General features: G+C 60.3%; 1 protein-coding gene across 1 annotated transcript; it reads right to left on the reverse strand.

The window, feature by feature from the left end:
- Positions 1 to 3,117: 3,117 nt before the first annotated feature.
- SLC5A5 (solute carrier family 5 member 5) lies at positions 3,118 to 18,346 on the reverse strand. The gene is made up of 15 exons (XM_034755265.1): positions 17,094 to 18,346; positions 14,221 to 14,286; positions 13,766 to 13,817; positions 13,226 to 13,293; positions 12,460 to 12,614; positions 11,829 to 11,969; positions 10,206 to 10,335; positions 9,457 to 9,545; positions 8,777 to 8,889; positions 8,421 to 8,491; positions 7,479 to 7,565; positions 6,947 to 7,152; positions 6,126 to 6,229; positions 5,182 to 5,291; positions 3,118 to 4,655 (listed from the first exon to the last, which is right to left on the reverse strand). The coding sequence occupies exons 1-15, from the start codon at positions 17,463 to 17,465 to the stop codon at positions 4,440 to 4,442; spliced, it is 1,980 nt and encodes a 659-aa protein (XP_034611156.1). The 5' UTR covers positions 17,466 to 18,346; the 3' UTR covers positions 3,118 to 4,439.
- Between the last annotated feature and the right edge of the window lie 906 nt (positions 18,347 to 19,252).

Below are 19,252 nucleotides of genomic sequence, written 5' to 3' on the forward strand. Positions count from 1 at the left end.
TGCCCAATGGCCTGGCATACCCCACAGCCCTATCGAGCTGTTATCTGCTAGCAAAACCCAGCCAGAGATTACGCAATCCCCACACCCCTTTTCCAGCTCACTTTAAGTCCGCAGCTCCCAGCGGCGCTAGACAAGGCACCTGTCCCGATTAGCCCTCTGAATGTCAGATTATCAAGCAGGTGGAATAAAATCACAGCTCAGAGCTCCCCAGAGATTGAATTCAAATCTTGTAGTTACTTAACAGGGTGGACTCCCAGCAGCTGATAATCCCACACTTGCATCACTTCTCCTTTCACCTGCTGTGATAAGGACAAATCAAGGAGTTGCCACGAGGTGGGTTTTCCCATCTTAAGAAATGTAGGAGCATCCGCGGCAGAGAGACGCGAGCGAGGGGGCGTGGAGAATCAGGAAGCGGCAGTGCTAACATTATGCAATGATGGGGCTGGCAGATTACTCAGATCCAGCAATAATTTACCGGAGGCAGGTGGCTGACACTTTACGGCAGTGATAGGTCACCGGGCACTTTTAGCGGAGTCCCATGCAAGAGGCAGAGCTGGAGCGAAGGGTAGAGAAGGGCTGTTTGCATCCAGTCTCCTTGGGCCCACTCGGTCTCCCAGCGGTCAGCTCTGAGCCAACGCGGCAGTCGTGTCTGCGGCGTGGATAGAGGGGCCCTAGAGCCGCTGGGAAGCTGCAAAGGGTCTTGGCCAATGTCCGTTCAACTCAGCCACGTCCGTGCTCCTGTTGCACTTGTGAACATCGGCACGGTTGGGTTTTCCTTCGCACGAGGGATCAAGGAAACATCCAACCAAGCAGCTTCACCCACAAAGCAGCTCATTAGCGGGGCTGTGTGGCAGCCTCCCTGACTGGACACCGCCTGGCTTCGGTGACCCGTCACCCACAACAACCAGGTGACGTGGCGCAGCAGGAATCGATAGGCTGAAACGGGGGTCTCCCAACAACCTGCCGGCTGTTGACGAAGGGACCAGCAGGATCGGCTGGAAAGGGCCAAACGAGCGGGATCATTTAGTCCCAGCTCAGAACTCAGCCAGCTCCCGTGGGTGATAAACCAAATGCAATACACAGCCACGGGTGGGGGCCTGTGCACGAGAGTGAATTTCCCCCTCTGGGTATTCTGTCGAGGCCACATCAAATGCTACGCCTGACGCATGGGTGGGTGCATGCGGCATATGGACAAGGCTGGAGGGGTAAAGGGCCTTCTGCCAAACCACAGCTGGTGCTGGATGTCACAGGATCCCGTCTGCCCCCCACCATTGAGGGGTCGCCCGTGAGCCCCAAACGGTGTTCCTCCAAGGGCGCGAGCAGCCGGGCCTTTGCTGGCTGATCCTGCTTCCCACAGCTGGTTTTTAGTTCTCTGGATTTGTAATTCACCCCAGGGTTGGCTCTAGCTTTTTTGCCGCCCCAAGCATGCAGGCAGGCTGCCTTCGGGAGGTCCCCACTCCCGCGGATTCGGCGTACCTGCTGCCGAATTGCTGCCGAATCCGCGGGACCAGTGGACCTCCCACAGGCAGGGCTGGCTCCAGGGTTTTGTCCGCCCTAAGCAGCCAAAAAAAAAAAAAAAAAAAAGCCGCGATCGCGATCTGCGGTGGCAATTCGGCGGGAGGTCCTTCGCTCTGAGCTGGAGTGAGGGACCGTCCGCCGAATTGCCGCCGAATACCTGGACGTGCCGCCCCTCTCCGGAGCGGCCGCCCCAAGCACCTGCTTGACAAGCTGGAGCCGGCCCTGCCCACAGGCACGCTGCCAAAGGCTGCCTGACTGCCGCCCTCGCAGGGACCGGCAGGGTGCCCCCCGCGGCTTGCTGCCCTAGGCACGCGCTTGGAGCGCTGGTGCCTGGAGCCGCCGCTGATTCACCCCCATTGCACCGCCAGTGAGTGCTGCCCCAGAAAGCAACAGCCCCAGACGTGCACCCCGCCACGGCTCACCTGGGGGGAAATGCATCGTGAGCTTTCCCAGCAAACCCTGGGCTAAGGGGTGGGGCCGATCAGGGCGGTACTTATTGGGGGTGGAGCCATTGGATGTGGCACTATGGCCCTTCTATTTCTGAGCAATTCTAGGAAGCAGAAGACAGTGCAGTGGGGTTACAGCCTGTACCTGGGACCTTGCTGTGCCAAAGAGTCTGTGGCTAACTTGCTTCATCTTTGGGCCTCAGTTTCCCCATCTGAACAGTGCCTCCCAGGGGCACTGCCAGGACAAACACCCTGAGGCTGGCAAAGTGCCCAGATGTTATGTTGAAGGGGGCCCCAGAGGAGCCTTGGCTAGATGGGCAGCCCAGGTGCATGGCGGTAACTGAGATCAGCCAGCCACGGCCCCCAGCCAGCCCAGAACTGGGACCTCACCAAGGGGCCTTAGTGTGATGTCTCTCCCTCTGCCGGCGCTGCATCGCCCAGGAGGTACTGTGCTCTCAGCCCCGGCCGGCTGCTCGCTCAGAGCCAGGGCTCCTCGTGGTGGAACCGCAGCAGAGGGGACACAGAACCACGGGGAGGGGATTGGGGCCAGCTCCTGGCTGCTTGAACCCTTTATTGAGCTTCAGCACCTAGACAGGAGTACGGCCCCGGAAGGGACCAAACCTGCCGTCTGGAGCCAGGTTTCGTCTCGAAAGGGGCTCAGGAAAATCCCATCCGCACACAAAGACAGAAGCTACCGCAGGGGCTAGAGCAGGTGAGGCCTCATCATGGACAACACACTCACCCTGGCAAGGCGTGCGTGAGCAGGGCGGGCTGGTAGCTGAGGCCCTGAGCTGGGACTCAGGAGATCAAGGTTCACGTCCTTGCTCTGGTGGGTGACCTTGAGCCAGTCCCTGCACCTGCCTCAGTTTCCCTAGCTGTAAAATGGGGATAACGATGCTTCCTTCCTCTCGCTTGTCAGCGCCTTGTGGCAGCAGCTGTCTCTCCCCCTGTGTCGGGGCAGAGCCTGGGGTAAAGGGACCCTGCTGGCTGTGGGGGCCTGACCCCTGAGATCTCCTAGCACTTTGGAGCAGCCCTCAGCAGCCAGTTTGTTCAGCCACGAGGCCTTCCCCATAGGGATTCCCTTGGCCTGCTCTGGCTAGAATCAGCATTACCCCCCTCCCGTACACACACACACACACATTATTTCCTTCACAATCTTTATTGGAGCAAGGTGTTTGCAGTCAACAGGCGCTTGTGTGCCCCCGATAAGATAGAGCGTGGGCCGATAAGCTAGTTCGTGAGCAGGTCCAGTCTGTGATGGGTCGATAAAGTTCTTCGGGCCCAGAGGAGTTATGCAAGCAGCAGGAGTCTTGAAGCCAGGCTGATACGCTGCCTGAGGGTGCCTGGAGCGAGTCACTGTTAACTCCAAACACTCCCGAAAAACCCCAGGTCGGGCCTGACCGGCACCGCCCGAGCCTGCCCAAGGAGAGAGCTCGTCCCGCAGCCCCAGCTGGACATCGGGACAGCAGCGGGACTAGCACCTGTTTACCGCCGCTGGAGATTGCTGGCCTGAGAGGCCAGGGCAGAGCTGACCCGACCCCATCTGTCCCCGAGCTCAGCCTAACCCTGCCCCACGCCGGTTCCAATGAGCGGATGTGGCACTTAGGTGCCCGGTGGCTTCAGCTGCCGGTTGCTGCCGCAGTGGGGCTGGGGGGCAGAGAAGCTGGTCCTGGCTCGGGGGGCAGAGGCAGAATTTGCATGGGGGCTGGCCTAGCGGGGGTTTATCGGCCCCACAGCGCAGACGATCCCCTGCCAGGTGCAGAGGTGAGGGCGCGGGCAGCCTGGGACAGGGATTCTGAAGGGAGGGGCAGGCGGCACGGGGCTCTCCCCCCGGTGCCCCCTACATAGCAGAGGTGGCGAGCACTGCTCTGGTGCTCAGCACAGGACTCCAGGGCTCTATCTATGGCCCTTCCTCCAACTTGCCAAGCCCCTTGCCGGCTCCCTGCCTCAGTTTCCCCATAAATCACCGACCTAAATCCCAGGGCTCCCTCTGTCGCTCTGTTAGCAGCCAGGAGGGGCTGGGCAGCTCTAGACAAGGCCCAGCTCTGTCACGGCCACGGGGCTCAGCACCGGCGGCAGCTTGGCCCCCCCCCCCGTGTGGCTACTGCCTTCCCAAACCCACTTGGGCTTGGCCTGGCTGGCGCCTGCAGCCTCCAGGTGACTTCGTGCAGCCGCTTTGCAGTGTCAGCCTCTGCCCGGCCAGTCAGAGCCCCGGGCACGCCCTGGAGGGGGCCAGTGCAGGGCGGGGGGCGCTGTAACTGCTCACCTGGTTATGCTGAGAATACCCCCCCCCCCCGAATGTCCTTGCTGGGGGGTTGGCCAGCCCAGGGCTGCTCTGTCCGTTGCTCCCTCACTGGGGCGGGGGCTGGGTTCGTTCCCCTCTCCCCATGCTGGCTCTGGGGTGAGCATGGCTGGTTGAACCCCTTTGGGCCGGAGCTCAGTGGCGTCAGCCCAGCCCCACGGCGCTGCCCGGCCCTAGACGTTGGTCTCTCGCAGCAGGTGGCAGCAGCCGGTGTCGACAGGGTGGCAGAGCCAGAGGAACTCCTCAGAGTCGCACTGCGAGGGGGCGCCCGCCTCCGTCTGCTTCGCCAGCAGCGCCCGGTCGGCCTCCTCGCTGCCCGTGAGCCCTGCCAGCAGGAACGTGGAGGAGCTGAACGGCTTCTCCTGCAGAGTGGGGGAATCCTCCGAGTCCTGCGGGGGGAGAGCGGAGATGGAGGAGGTGGGGCTGACGTGGGGGCTGACGCTGGAAACCCCCCCTCCCGCCGCCCTTACGTGTCCAGTGTGAGCCTCCTGCCCAGCACGGCTGCCCGGTCGCGGCAGCATTGCCAGCCCTGCCAGCGAACCAGCCGTGCCGTGTGCCACAAGCGACACACTCAGTCCAGCTCCTGGGGGGGGAGGCGACCCCGCTGTCAGCCTCCCAAGCCAGACAGACCATGTGACAGCTGCCTCCCATGAAGTGAGCCCTGGGACACCCAGGGGCAGACGCCCTGCAGGACAGGCGGAGGGTCCCTGCTGGGGACGCCCGGCTCTGGTGTCTGGCCAGGGACGCACTGGCTCCCTGCTTTGCACTGAAGTGCGGTTTTGCCCAGAGATGCCCAGGCAGCCACCAGGCTGCCAACTGGGCTGGCGGAAACTTGGGAGGGAACAGGGACAAAGAACCTTCCTGCCCCGCCCCCCCCCGCCCCCCGAGCCCCAGGCCCCACCCTGACTCCGTTACCTTGGTCAGACTGTCCTCAAAGGGGTTTTTCCTGCCCTCTGGCAAAGACGTCTCCTTGATAATGTCCCACCAGAGCACTCCCCGGGGCATCTGGCTCCTCTTGGTAGGACCTAGCGAAAAACAATGAAAACCAGATGGGCCAAGTCCCTGTCTAATGACAACTCTGGCTAAACAAAACACCATGGAACAGGGCAGAGCAGTGGTTGTGCCAATCCTTCGCCCACCTCCGACACCCTCCAGCCCTGGCGGACGCTGAATCACCTACTGATGAGGCCAGGGAGCATTCTCCCCATGTCACAGATGGGGAAACTGAGGCACGGAGACCCCAGACTTGCCCAAGGTCACATGCCGGGTCCATGATAGAGCTGGGAATGAAACCCAGGAGTCCTGACTCCCCCTCCCAAAGTTTAATCTCAAGAGTATCCTCCCTCCCCCAGCGGAGGCCTGCGGTCAGTTCGCTGTCCCGGGGCCTCCACACTCCAGGAGAAGCTCGTTTGACCCTCTCCATGCATGGGGGCTGGGTCCAGCCGTGGGGGTGACAGGACACAGATCCTATCCTTCGTAGCTGCCAACGGCGACAAAGCTGTTGCTGTCCGAGTGCTGGCTGGTGGGCTACGGGACACGAATTGCGGGGAGGGCTCAGCCCAGCTCCCCGTGGACACATGTCTGTGGTATTGTCACTCGTTGGCAGGCTCGGCAGAGAGGCCAATAGTTTCCGGTTACCGCGAGAGGTCACGGCTGGGACAGCACGTGGGGGAAACCTGCTTCTTCCCCGCCCTCGTCTGGCCCTTTGCACCAGTGCCACATTCTCACTAGTTCATCCAAATCTGCCCCTCTCTCTCCTGCCCTCCACCCAGGCTGAAGCTCCATGGGATGCCCGGCGCCAACCCAACATATGGCACCCCTGCCCGTTGGCTGGGCTGGCACCTTGCAGCTGGCATTACCTGTCAGGTAACTTATCAGCACCCCCACCACCACGGTGGACAGCGTCCCCAAAGCCCCATAGTAGAGGTAGGACATGGCGTAGAAGTCATCGGCAATGGCCGGCCTGCGAAGGAAGTGACATCGTAGTAAAGCAGAGGAAAGGACATGGTGATTGGCTAAAGGAAACCATGACCGGATACATCTAGGCTGGTCAAGGGCGGTTCTATTCCTGGGGATCACCACGGCTGAGAATTGTTCACCCCCTATGATATTGGTTGCCCTGCCTTCCCCCAGCCCACCGGCCTGGCTCAGTCCCTGTGCCTCTGGGCTCGTAGAAGGGAACGTCTTCAGGTCAGGGCTGAACTCGCACTGTGGCCCACATGCCTGAGGTCTGTAGGTCCTACCACGCTGTCAGTGCGAAATACAAATACTGCCAATAACAGAGTTGCCCATCTGATGAGGTCGGGGCTTTGCAGGAGGAGAAATCAGTGTCCCATACTTTGTCGGTTTATTTACCCGATCTATCCCCAGAGCCGTCACATGCAGCCAAGCCCCTCTGCCAGAGCTCTCCGCCCATGCACCACTGCCCAGCATCAGGGAGCAACTCTGTCCCCAAACTGGACTCCCTAACACGTGACCACCCGCCACCACCACCATTCAAACCCTAGAGGACAATGGGTCTGAACCGAACACCTCCAGGCTCTGGGAGAGTTCACAGCCACAGGCTGGCCCTCGTCTCTTTCCTTGGACAGCCTCCGACCCAGACAATTCCCTCAGCCCTGGGAATATTCTGCCCGGGAGCCAGCCCCTGCTGGATTGGTTCCCTCGTTCCTGGCCTCACCTCTCCAGGGGCGCAGAGACGTTCCGCGGAGGCAGGGGTCCCAGGACGATGGTGCTGTTGATCCCCTCAGTAGCGTTGTAGAGCGGGCACAGGTCTCCGTAGTAGGGCAGCACTCCCATGGTGTCCTCACTGGGTGGGTAGATCGTGCCCCCCACGGCCACCCAGAAGGAGAGGACAAAACCAGCCCCCAAGCCTGCAAAAACCCCCTAGAAGCAGAAAAGAAACGAGGATTCAGCCAGAGCCTGGGCAATAGACATCCCCCTCCCCATGGCTCTCGGGCACCTCCACACACACAGCCACGTGCCTGCTCCTAGAGCCAGCATCTTCTGTGTCTCTCAGGAGCAACCTGAGCCAGGCACAGGCCGCTGGCGTCGAACAAGGCAGCTGGCAGCCCACACCGCACCTACAGCCCACGGATGCCCCCGAGCTCCCACTCCCTTTGCTGCAGGGTCAGAGCCAACGTGAGCACCAGCTTCCCACTTCTGATGCACCGAAGCAGCCTCCATTCCCCCCCTGCCCCGGCAGGACTTACGACTGTGTTGCAGGCGGGTATGAACATCCCAAGGATGAAGGCTCCAAGCAGAGGGCCGCTTATCACTCCCATGACGGTGAAGGAACCCTGGAGAGATGGAGACGGGGTGGGGGGGTCAGCCGGGATCTGGAGGGGGTTTGGCACTCGGGGTCCCGGGAGGAGAGCAAGTCAAGACTTTCCCAGCTCAACTTATTTTTAAATGAAAAAAAGCTTTTCGACAAAGGGGAGTTTTCGGGAGAGAATTTCCATTTTCATGGAAAACCAAAAGTGGTTTTCCCCCTCCCCCTCGCCCCCAACATCACAAAATAAAAGTTGGGTTTTGTGGAAACTTTCATCTTCTGTTAAGAAACAAGGTTTTTGACCAGCTCCCATCAGCAGGGTCTGGCCAGGAGCCACAGGTCTCTCCTGCCTTCATGCACTTCAAAGAGGGGACTTGAGTTTCAACTTGATCCATCTCCAGGCTATGTAGCTGCAACCCAGCAATTGCAGTGGGATCCTGCCGCTGAGGGGCACCTGTGAGCCACGATCCCAAACTCCAGCGTGTTGGCACTAATATATTCGTCATCGGTGCCGACACAGCCCCCAAGTTTTCCCAAATGCTTTGGGAAGCGGCTAGTTTTGGAAGCCCAATGGGAGACGGCCGGAGCTTGCTTTTCAGAGGCTCCGTTGACTTCAGCTGGAGTGGTTGATACTCCGTGGGAAATGGGGTGGAGCAGGACCATAGGGCTAGGGGGTGGGCAAAGGGTACAGAGCCCTGGGCTGGCAGACCCCTATGTCATTGCCACCTCGACAGCTCTTCCACGACTCATGTGAAACAAGCTGGAGCCGGGGGACCCAGGGCAGCGGATGCTGGACGGGGCCCAGGGACAAAGCCTGCGGATATCAAACCAGAACCCCGGAGCATGGCCCTATCTGGCGGGGTGGGGTGGGGAGGGAGCTTACCTGCAGCACACCGCCTCCCAGCAGGGAAGACAAGGCAGCCACTGTGATGCACGAGGTGCCGTAGATTAACGCTGCGGAATGGAGGAAAAAAACAGCCTCAGGCCGGGGAAACAGCCGCATCAGACCCACACCCTGCAGGGGGCTGAGGCATCGTGGGGGGGCGGGGAGCAGCGTGGGGCTGGGGAGCTGGTCGCCTTGATGTGTCCCCCCCTTTAGCCATGGAGCCCTAAGCAGCCAGGGTGAAATGCACCCCTGGGCCGCGGGCCCGGGCAGCCGAACGCCAAATGTGCGGCTGCCCCGTTGCCATGCAGCCAAATGCAAGGATCCCTCCCACCCCCCTCCAGCCCCACACTTACAGAGTCCCTTGGAGATGAGGGTGAGTTTCCGCGGCGACAGGGAGGGCATGTTGGGCTTGACCAGGTCTTCCACGGTGACGGCAGCCATGGCGTTGATGCTGGTGGATGCCGTGCTGGGGAGAGAGGGCGGGAGCAGGGGAGAGTCATGCACGCCGGGCTGACGGGATTGTCATCCTCCGGTCTCCTAGGCTAGGTGGGGTTGGGCCAGGGGGATCTTTGGCTGGGAGACCAACAGGGACGTGATGTAGAGGGTGCGCTCCCCTCTGGGTCGGTGCTCATGCCCCAGCACGCTGCTAGGGGGCGCTGTGCCCCAGGGAGCTGGGTGGGTGGCTCGGTAAAAGGCATTCCCCCTTGGAGTCAGTGCTGACTGCCCCTGCCACAGGATACGGGGCACTTGCCCCACAGTCCTATCCATCCCCAGTGCCGGCGACCCCAATCTGCACCTGGAACTGCCCCTTTAGCTGCAGCTGGGCACAGCAACTTTCCTGCTCACTTCCTGTCCCAAACGGTTGGGGAGGGGGTTTAAAGAGCTGACGAGCTCCACCCCAGAGCCAGCTCCGAGCCGTGGAATAACAAAGGGGAGTGGGGCGGGGGTGGGATAGCTGGGCCCCCAAACGGAGCCCAGGGCTACAGCCACTATTGCGCTGTTTTGCTGGGGGGGGTCGGGCTCTGCCCCTTACCTGAGGGTCCCGCTATACGCACAAGCCAGGAAGAGACCGGGCACGCCCGGGTACTTCTCAAAGATATCCAGGACCATGTAGGGCATGTACTGCAGGGAGGAGACGGCCACGTTACAGAGGAGTCAGAGACAGGGAGGAGGAGGCAGCTCCCGGGGGGTTATTCCAGAGTGAGAATAAACCCTCTCTTCTAAGGCGGGCTGGTGGGGGTTGGGGGAAAGGCCCCCGCTCCTCCCACTCGCTGCCTCCTCCTCGGAGAGCAGCTTAAACCCGTCAAACAGGACACAGAGAAGGCGATGGCTCAGAGGAGTGGGTTAACAGGATAATACCGAGCGCCGGGCATGGCACCTTCCATCCCAGGGTCTGGGAGCACTTTGCAAAGCATCAGCCTTGCTTTATAGATAGGGAAACTGAGGCATGGAAAGGCACAGGGACCCACCCCAGATCAAGCCAGGACTAGAACTTAGGTGTCCTGATTCCTAGTCCCACGCTCCAACCACTAGGGAATAGTCCCCTCCCAGACCTGGGGAAAGAACCCAGGTGTCCTGCTTGCCAGGCCGTGCTCTGCCCACAGCCTCTAAAGAATGAACGATCCATGCAGGGGCTTCACCAGACGACTCGTCAAGCTCCCTCAGTTTGGCCTCTTGCCTTGAGCTCCTCCACCCGATCATTAACAGGGCAGTTCCCCCTGGCTGCTCAAACAGCCCTCGGTTCACTAGAGCAGGGCTCCCCTGCAGCGGGGGCGGAGGTACCTGGTCGGGGGCAGAGATGTAACCGGCCAGGAGGGGATCGCAGTCCTTGTAGAGCACAAACATCACAATGCCACAGCCCACCGCACTGGAGACGATGAAGAAGAGGCCCACTTGATTGACCAGCAGAGCCCTGCGAACACACGGGCAGCAGAGATCACAACCGGGACAGAGCCAACACCGCACGGTGACGTCCGGCCAGGAGCCGGCTTTCCCCTCCGCCGGGCCGGGGCAGACCCGCCGTTGTGCTGCGTCAGCAGCCCCAATAGTCCATGTCCCCCCCTTCCCCCTGCTGCGGCGGAGACAGGGCAAGCTTCCCAGGCCCTCAGGCTGGGAGGGAGGTGCCCCATTTCAATGGGACTTGGGTGCCTAACTCCCAGAGGTTCCGTCGTAGGGGCCCCCGGCAATGTGCCCTCCTCACCCTGACCCAGACGAGGCACTAGAGCCGACAGAGCCTGGTGCTTCGGGGAGCTAGCCTGCTTTGAGACGCCCCAGGCCTGATCTGCAGAGGGGCAGAGCACCCCCACGCCAGCCAAAGCCAGTGGGTGCCCCAGGGGCTCCGCACCTCTGGAGGGCAGGGCCCGGGCACAGCAGGTCGGGCCTGTATCCGGCCTCACCCTCCTCAACACAGGGCTCCGCTTGCTCTCCCCAAAACCTGCCCCAGCTCGAGGGCAGGATCCCGACCTCCAAGGAGAGCCCTCCCCTCTTGGCTCCCACACTTCACCCTGGTGAGCTCGGACACTTTCCTCGCCGCAATCCCCCCCAACTGCCCACTCAGAGCCTGACAAAGCTCCAGCCTCTCCCCCACCTCCTTTCCCCATCACCCAAGTGGCTCCTCACTAAGCCCCACCCCAAGCCAGCAAGTCCCCATGGTCACAGTTCATCCTTTACTGCAGTGGCCTGGGGAACTCACTGCCACAAGAGATCGCTGCGGCCAAGAGCTTTAATCTCTGCTGGTTTTCTGCCCCTGCACGAAACGAGGTTCTTGGAACAGGCACAACCTCGGCCACCGATAAGTACATGCGAGCTGGTCCCAGCGCTGGCACGGCCAGCCGGGTGGGGCAGGTAAAGTCTCCCCTGGCCATTATCAGAGCACTGGAGGAGGCCAGGGTGGGTTATCGGTGGCTGATGGATCATGGCTTGTGTCTATAGACTCACACAGGAGGAGGGGGAAGGCGCGTAAGGCTGCGTGGCAGTGCCATGTTGATATTAGAGATACCGGTATCGGGGCAGATAGTAGCCTGCATGAGCCAATAAACCCTGGACGAATTGCCCCCCGGCACAGTGGTGGATCAGGAGGGACGAGGGCACCTTCTTTCCACCCGCACCCTGGGCTTCCCATGCCAGCCAGGAGGCAACAGCACCGGTCAGGGGATAGAGGCTCGTGCCGTTGGAACAGAAGATCAAGGGTTCTAGTCCTATCTGCTCCATACGTGCGGTTTTACGTGGCAACACTGGATCATAACCCTGCAGCCTCCAGCACTGGACACAGCCACCGTGAGGGGACTCAACCAGGGTCCCTCTTCCTCCATCCCTCTGTGCTGAGTTCCCCAGCAGCCAGGCTCTCGCTTCCCTAGGAAGCTAAACCCTGCCTCAGTTTCCCTCCCCTAGGCAGTGGGAACTCACAGTTTTGCCTCATTCTCTGTCTTGCAGGCCACGTAGCGCTGGACCTGGGCCTGGTTCACACCGTACATGGAGAGCCACACCAGGGTGCCCCCAAAGGTGAAGGTCCAGAAGGTGTAGCGGCTCCTGGGGTCTGGGTCGAAGCTGCAGGCAGAAGGGGAGGGCGAGACACAGACTGAGCCAGTCATGCAGGGGGAGAGTCTCCCAACACAGACTATTTACCCAGCCCCATAAATGTGTGGGGTTGGGGGGGCTGAAGGGCCCAGGCTACCATCTTGGCAATTCCACCTCCCACCCCAGTCACGCTGGGACATCTCAGTGTCATGGGCTGGCATTTCGGTGCTGTCATGGTACAATGAACGGCCGGGAAGGGTCACACCGCGTTGCTGTGGGAATATCCCGTGTGGGACACGGGCTGCCAGCCCAGAGAATCACCCCACTAAAAATGAAAACTGGCTGGGAAAAGCCCTGGGGCAGACAGCAGCCCTGCTCCGCGAGGACACCACTGGGAGCCAGGACTCCTGGGTTCTCTTCCCAGCCCTGGGAAGGGAGTGGGACCTGGAGGTAGGGGTCGGTGTGTCCCAGAGTTAGTGGGTTTCTGGTGGGAAAGACCCATGCTGGGAAAGGCACGTACTCGGCCAGGTTGATCCTGGAGTGGTTGGATGCGATCTCCAGGGCTGCGCTGGGGCCGCCCACCAGCAGTGTCCCCTGGATCAAGATGGCGATGAATCCAGAGAGCATCACCAACACCTGGAACACATCTGTCCAGATGACGGCCTTCATCCCACCCTGCAGAGGGAGAAGAGGAGGGTCAGCGCCCTGGCCAGCCAGTACCAAAGTGACATCACAGAGCCCCCAGGGGCCAGAGCCTGGGCTGGAGCAAATCAGAGATCCATTGATGTCAATGGGGGAAGGGATAGCTCAGTGGTTTGAGCATTGGCCTGCTAAACCCAAGGTTGTGAGTTCAATCCCTGAGGGGGCCATTTAGGGATCTGGGGCAAAATCAGTACTTCATCCTGCTAGTGAGGCAGGGGGCTGGACTCAATGACCTTTCAAGGTCCCTTCTAGCTCTATGAGATAGGGATATCTCCATATTAAAAATGAAACAACACGGATTTGCCCTGGCCCCAAGGGAGAGCTTGTCCCAACCAGGGTAGGGACATGGGTCAGCGAGCTAGTATTCCCCTCCTGTCATCGCTGGTTTGACCTGCCAGCAGATGGTGGAAGGGACCCGCAGGACACAGGATGGAGGCCCCATTGCTGGAGGCTTTGCACTGGACACAGCGCAAGGATACCCCAGGCGAGCCCCATCCCACTCGTCTCTGTGATCTCTGCTGGAACCAGCGAACAGCTGGAGGACACGTGCCAGCAGCGGGGGGCGGGCGGGGGCTGGTACTCACTATGGTGGTGTAGAAGGTGCAGATGGCTCCAGTGGAGAGAAGAGACGCCCAGATATCCAGCCCTGTCACTAAACCAAAGAAGCAGCCAGTCAGCTAAGGGGAGACATTCCCTGACCCAGCCGTGCGGCTCGCAGGGAGACGGGCCTGGCACAGAACTCCCGAACTCCCCCCACACACAGAAACTTCGGGGCCTGGGTCAGCTCTAGGCCCAACGTTTGCAGCGAGTCAGACGGCGGCTCACAAGAGATAATGGGATGGATCCCCATCCGGTGTACAGCGGCCAGAGCTCCACGGGAGTCGATGGGGCCAGTGGGAATCGGGGACTGGGAGGACAAAGCCCCTGCAGCCGCAGCAAAGGCAATAGAGGAAGGGCTTTGATTGTGAGCGGCTTGGGGCAGGACCCAGAGGGCAGCAGCCGGCGCGAGGGGGGGCTGGGCCACGCCTGGGCGCTATGGGAACAGAAATACTAAAGAACATCGGCCAGGCCCCTTTCCAGGCTTCGCTCCTGGGGACCCTGAGACCGGGGGGCCTGGGACGTACCTTGGTTGAGGATCAGCGCTGGGGCGTAGATGACTATCCCCGTGTACAGCATCTGCAGGCGGAACAAACAGCGACCCAACCCCACCGTCAGCACAGAGCATGCCGAGCCCCTGGCAGCAAGAGCGCAGCCCCCAGCGGGACGGCCGGGGGCGTCAGACAATGGGGACCGGGGCTGGAGGAGGCCCAGCTCGACTGTCACGCCGTTCACGTGGGCACCCCCCAGCGGGACACGACCTGCCCCCTGGCTAGACTCCCCCGGGCTCTGGCTCCCCGCTCTGTGCCCTACCCACTAGGCCACGCTGCAGAGCGGCTCCTGTACCTCAGACCCCGGCAGAGGTGTCTGCTCAGACCCCCCCGTCTGTCCACGTGGAATCAATGTCCTTAGCCCGTTCTGTCTGTGCAGCCCCCACCCCCAGACACGCCACTCCGCCCCCGCCAGACCCCCGGCTACGCACCGTGGCAATGACGTACTGGATGGTCCCGCACAGGCGAACCTTCCTGCTGAATCTCAGCTCCAGGTACTGCAAGAGAGAACGGGGGGGGGGGTGAGATATGGCTGGGGGGGAGGTGCTGAGCTCTTTGCTCATCTCCTCCATAGGAGGGGGCTCAGCAAGCCAACACATCTCAGGGCAGTTCCCCGGCCTCGCCTGGCTACCCCCAGCATGAGCCCGCCGGGACAGGCACCTCCAGCCGCTGCTGAGGGTCGTGGAGGAGTCCGGTTCCTCAAGGGACCTGATCTAACCCGTTCCCTTCCTTTGCAGTGGTTTGTCTCAGCCGGTCGGTGCAGCCCCCTCCCCTCCCCCCATCACCTTGCACAGGTGCAGAATTGCAAACCCCTTTGCTCCTTGCAGAGCAGCTCTCCCCCTCTTCCCCCCCGATTTATAGCAGTGCTGGGTTGGAGGGTCACAACATTGGACAGAGCAGAGTTCAAACCGCAGCTCTGACCCCTCCGATTAGATTAGCATTGGCCGCTCAGGGGCCAGTACACAGACCCAGCGCCTCTGGGGCTTGGCTGCCCAAGGGTGCCGTGGAGTCACCAGCCAGAGAGTGTGTGTGGGGGGGGACAGAGAGGGGGGCCCCTGGCGCTCTGGGGAGCAGCCACCTTTCCACCGCCACACAGCGAATGGGCCTCAGAGCATAAATGGGCGTGAGTAGGGGGAGAACGTCCCTGAGCAGAGCCGGTCCCGGGCACCGTGGCTTAAGGCAAAGAGTGGGATTCAGGCTCCCAGATCCCATTCGGTTTCATGGTAATTGGGCACCTGAATTCCTTCGCTGTTCTGTGGGGGACGCCCCGAGGCAGGCAGCACTCCAGTCCCAGGACTAGAACTAGGGGCTCCTCCTCCCAATGCATTTGTCCTCACAGCTCCCCAGCAAGGCAGGGATGTGACATCAGCCTCATTGGACAGAGGAGAAACTGAGGCAACAGGAGAGGAAGGGGGTCTGGGGCAGAGCCAGGAACTCCCAGATCTCCCGTGTCCCCCGACAGCATCTGAGCCACAAGGCCTCCTTCCAGGACCCCCACCCCCCCGCCCCAACAAATAGCATAGGAGCTGGCAGAGCTCGGGTTCCACAGAGATCGCTGCCCCTCGCAGGTGGCTCCAGCTCTCCGCCTTGCGCGTCACTGCATGGCTCGCTAATGCCCCCTCTCCTGGGACGCGCTGTTAACACCACTCAGAGACGCAGCTAACACACGTCCCAGCACATGCTCCAGCGAGCCAAGAGCAGGAATCCATGCCAGGGCTTCAGATGAGGCACTTGGCCAGCAGGGCCTGTGATCCTGGGGCCTGGGCCTTTAAGGGCTGAGCTTCCCAGACAGTCTGAGCATGGCACGGGAAAGCTTTGGTTGTTATGCTCCGCCAGTGGGAACCAGACACAGAATAAAGCACCCGGAGCACTGAGGGACCCCTGAGCCCCCCAGGGCTGCCTCCTCCAGGGTGGTCAGGCAGCCGGGCAGCTCCCCAAAGCCTGTGGTGCCTGCAGACTGGGTGTGGAGAGCCCAGGGATGAGAGAGGCTCATTCACAGGCTGGCACCGAGCTTCGAGACTTGTCGGGGGCGGTGAAGGGATGAAGAACAGCGCAGGCAGCGTGCAGCCAGGCAGGCAGCACAGAACTGGAGTGGAACAAAGCCCCAACTCCAAGCCCCCCCCCAGACTCGGGAACGGTCAGAGTCAGCCTCAAGGGCTTGGGCTGGTTCCCAGAATGCTTTGCAGCTCCCAGCGGCCCAGCCACTCATGGTTGTTTTCACTTCTCCGACCTCAGTTTTAGCTCCAGGGCAGCTCTGGCCGAGTTTGCACGTCGGTGCCAACAACTCAAGCGTCCCGGGAGTTTTCACCCTCTGGTGCCACGCCCGCTTGCCCGCAGGCCGTACAGTTACCGGAGCCCTTTCTGGTTTGGCACCAGGGTGCCATGTTCTTCCTGGATGGGGGAACCTCTGCTGGGATCCGAACGCCCCAAAGCTGACTTGTTTTGGGTCTGGGGCTCTGATTCGGGACCCTCCCCATCCGCTCCCCCAGACTGAAGCCAGTGGTCGAGGGGAACAAGTCACATAGCTAGAGATGGGTGGCCAGTTTGCTCCAAGCTCTAGGGAAGCTGTGATCTGCACCCACCCAGCTCTGGAAGGCGATCAGTGCCCCCGCCTCCTTCCCCAGCCCTTTGAGGGAGCATGCCTGACCTCAGCCCTCTCCACACCGTGGGGGGGGGGGGCTCCTTTGCGGGTCCCGGCAGCTGCACTCCCCGGAAGCCCAGTGAGGAGCCCTGGAGTTTGTCAGGGATAATAGCAGGGCCAGGAAACCAGGCAGCTGCTCTCCGGGGCCAGGCCCTCGGCACTCAGACACCAGACTCCTAGTCCCCTGTTCTAACCACATCCGCCCCCGAGCAGGACAAGCCTGCCTCTCAGGCTGAAAGAGGGGAGGGGAAATACTGTGATCCCAGGGGGCACCCTTTGACACGCCCCTCACCCCCACCCCCGGCACCCTGAGATCTGGGGACAGTGGATTTATCAGCTCCTGTTATCCATGCTGTTTGTAATGATAAGACTCTGCATGGCGAGCAGAGAGCAGGCGATTCCTGACCTTTCCCACTCAGCAACTAGGAGAATGTGGTCAGCAGAGCCACAGGGCTGGGCTAGCGGGGGGCTGCGGGTCGGGACTGAGGGGCACCACCAGGGCTGTGTTCCTGTGGAGGGGAAGGTTGCCCAGCTCCTGCTGCCCCATAAATGCCCCTCGCCAATCCTAGCAGCCCCTCAAATTCACGAGCACCGAGCGTGGCCCTGAACAAACCCACCTCGTCTGCCCAGGCCTCTCTCCTGTGTCCCGCCAGGCTCCCTTACCTCGTAGGTGCTGGTCAGCCCCAGGCGGTAGAAGACGGGCAGGAAGAGGTAGGCGGTCAGCAGGGTGTTGAGCAGCTGCCCCAGGCACATCCACAGGAACTTCATGCCGTAGCGGTAGGCCTCCGCGGGCACACCCAGCACCTGGATGGCCGACATGAAGCTGGCGGAGAGCGAGAGCCCCACAGGCACGGCCGACATCTGGCGCCCCCCGGTGAAGAAGTCGTCGCTGGTCTTCTGCCCGCCTTTGGAGAGGGCGTAGAAAAGCCCGATCCCCGTGGAGATCAGGAGCATCAGACCAAATACTCCGTAGTCCCAGAGGTTGAACGTTAGCATCTCCGGTATGAAAACCTCCATGCTGCCCATCTGGGACATCGGTCCAGCCTCAGGCACGCCCAGACCTCAGCCCCACAATATTCCCCCCACAAGCAAATCAACTGGTAGAGCAGCTAGGCCTGCAAGGGGGCCCTGTGCGGTAACTTGCTGGCCCAATACAGCCACCCGAGAGCTCGGCTAGCAAGGCAGGGGCAGCTTGGAACGCGCCTAGATAGGGCCACAGACAGACAATTGCAGATCTAGACACGCAGATAGGCAGCAAAAGGCTGTAAAAAAACCCTACAATTCACCACGTGAATTTCACCGTGGGAGAGAGGAACAAATAATAATTATTTAAACCAACAAAAACAGCAAATTGTGTATGAAAATCAAAATGTTTCAGAAACTAAAATTCACAGTTTGGATCCAGGACACAGAAAGGCCCACACTGCAGAAAAGTCTCTACACTCACGGTGTCAGAATCAGCGGGGCACAAATATTTTTTAAACAAACAAAAACCTCTGGCCTGGATCCTTTCTGGAAAATCAAAATATTTTACAAACTGAAACGGACGAGAGCTTCAATATTTTAAAACACGTGGTTAGAAATTAAAGCAAGTCCAGTTGAGGCTGATCAAAAAGGTAAACCAAACCTGTTTTGTCTGTTCAAAACAATGCCAACGACTCTCAGCACTTCCCACCCAGTGCCTGGAAAGCCGAAAGGTCGATGGCATGAGAAAGAAAATACCCAGCTTCAAAAATCAAAAAGAGCGACCCGTTAAATTGCTACAGGTGAGACGATCAAAAGGCAGGAGGTTCCAAACCTGTGCTGTGCTCAGCAAAATGTTCCCCTGTGTTAAAAAAATATATATAAGATTCCTAAAAGCCTTGTTTTACAGTACATTTCATAAGCAGGTAAATAAATAACTAAATCCAACCCCACTAAACTGCTAGGAAAACAAGAGCAGGACAGGAGCAAACAGTTTGCTGCTGGCAGGAGCTGGGATGTCCTGGGAGACTCCTTGGCGATCCTAGATCCCTTTGGGATGAAGCAGCGTCTCAGTCTACCTGGGCAGCTCTGGGCTGGGAGCGTTTTTCAGGAGTCACTTAGCCAGCAGGACTGCGATAAGGGAGGAGGTTGCTTAGAGTTTCTCAGAGGGGTGTTGATTTATTTGATGGGAGACCAAGGTCACCCAGGCTTGGCTGAAGGAGTGTGTCTCCAATGCCAGGCACCCTTTCAGTGCTGGGGCTAAAAGAGCAGGTGGAAGTTGTAAGGAGGAAGTTTTTAAAGGCACTTTCCAGCTCAGGGCTCAGGGCGTGGTGGCAGGTTATGAGCAATGCATTGACAGTGGTGGAGAAAGTGTAATTAGCAAAGGGGAATTGGGGCTGGTTCTGAGCGGTAAGTCTCAGGTGCTTCCTGGTAAGGGATCACAGGATGGGGGAGAGGAGAGAAGAGAGGAATAAGTGAGTGGGAAAAAGAATCCAGGGACTCCCCACCACCTTGCACTGGCGCAGTGATTTACAGCCGTGCTGAGCAGGGCTGCAAAACGCTGCCACTGGAGAAGGGAGCAGAGAGCTCCCCATGCCCTCTGCACAGCTGTCCGACTCCATCGGGCTGTAAGGGACACACGCACACAGCCGCAGGAGGCCGTGAGCAGCGATGGATGATGCCCCAAAGGCCCATTGGCTGCCTGCTTCCCCAGGGGAGCTCCTGCATCGCCAATCCTGCAGGGCCAGGCCCCGGGGCCCAAAGCGCTGCTTGCAATGCCTTAGCGCAGGCAGAGAGGCACTGAGTGACCGTGGGTGCTCCCTGTTCGATCACAGATATCAGGGCCCTGCTGCGCAACT

Source organism: Trachemys scripta, chromosome 22 (genome assembly GCF_013100865.1).
Source record: "Trachemys scripta elegans isolate TJP31775 chromosome 22, CAS_Tse_1.0, whole genome shotgun sequence".
NCBI classification, from domain to species: Eukaryota; Metazoa; Chordata; order Testudines; family Emydidae; genus Trachemys; species Trachemys scripta.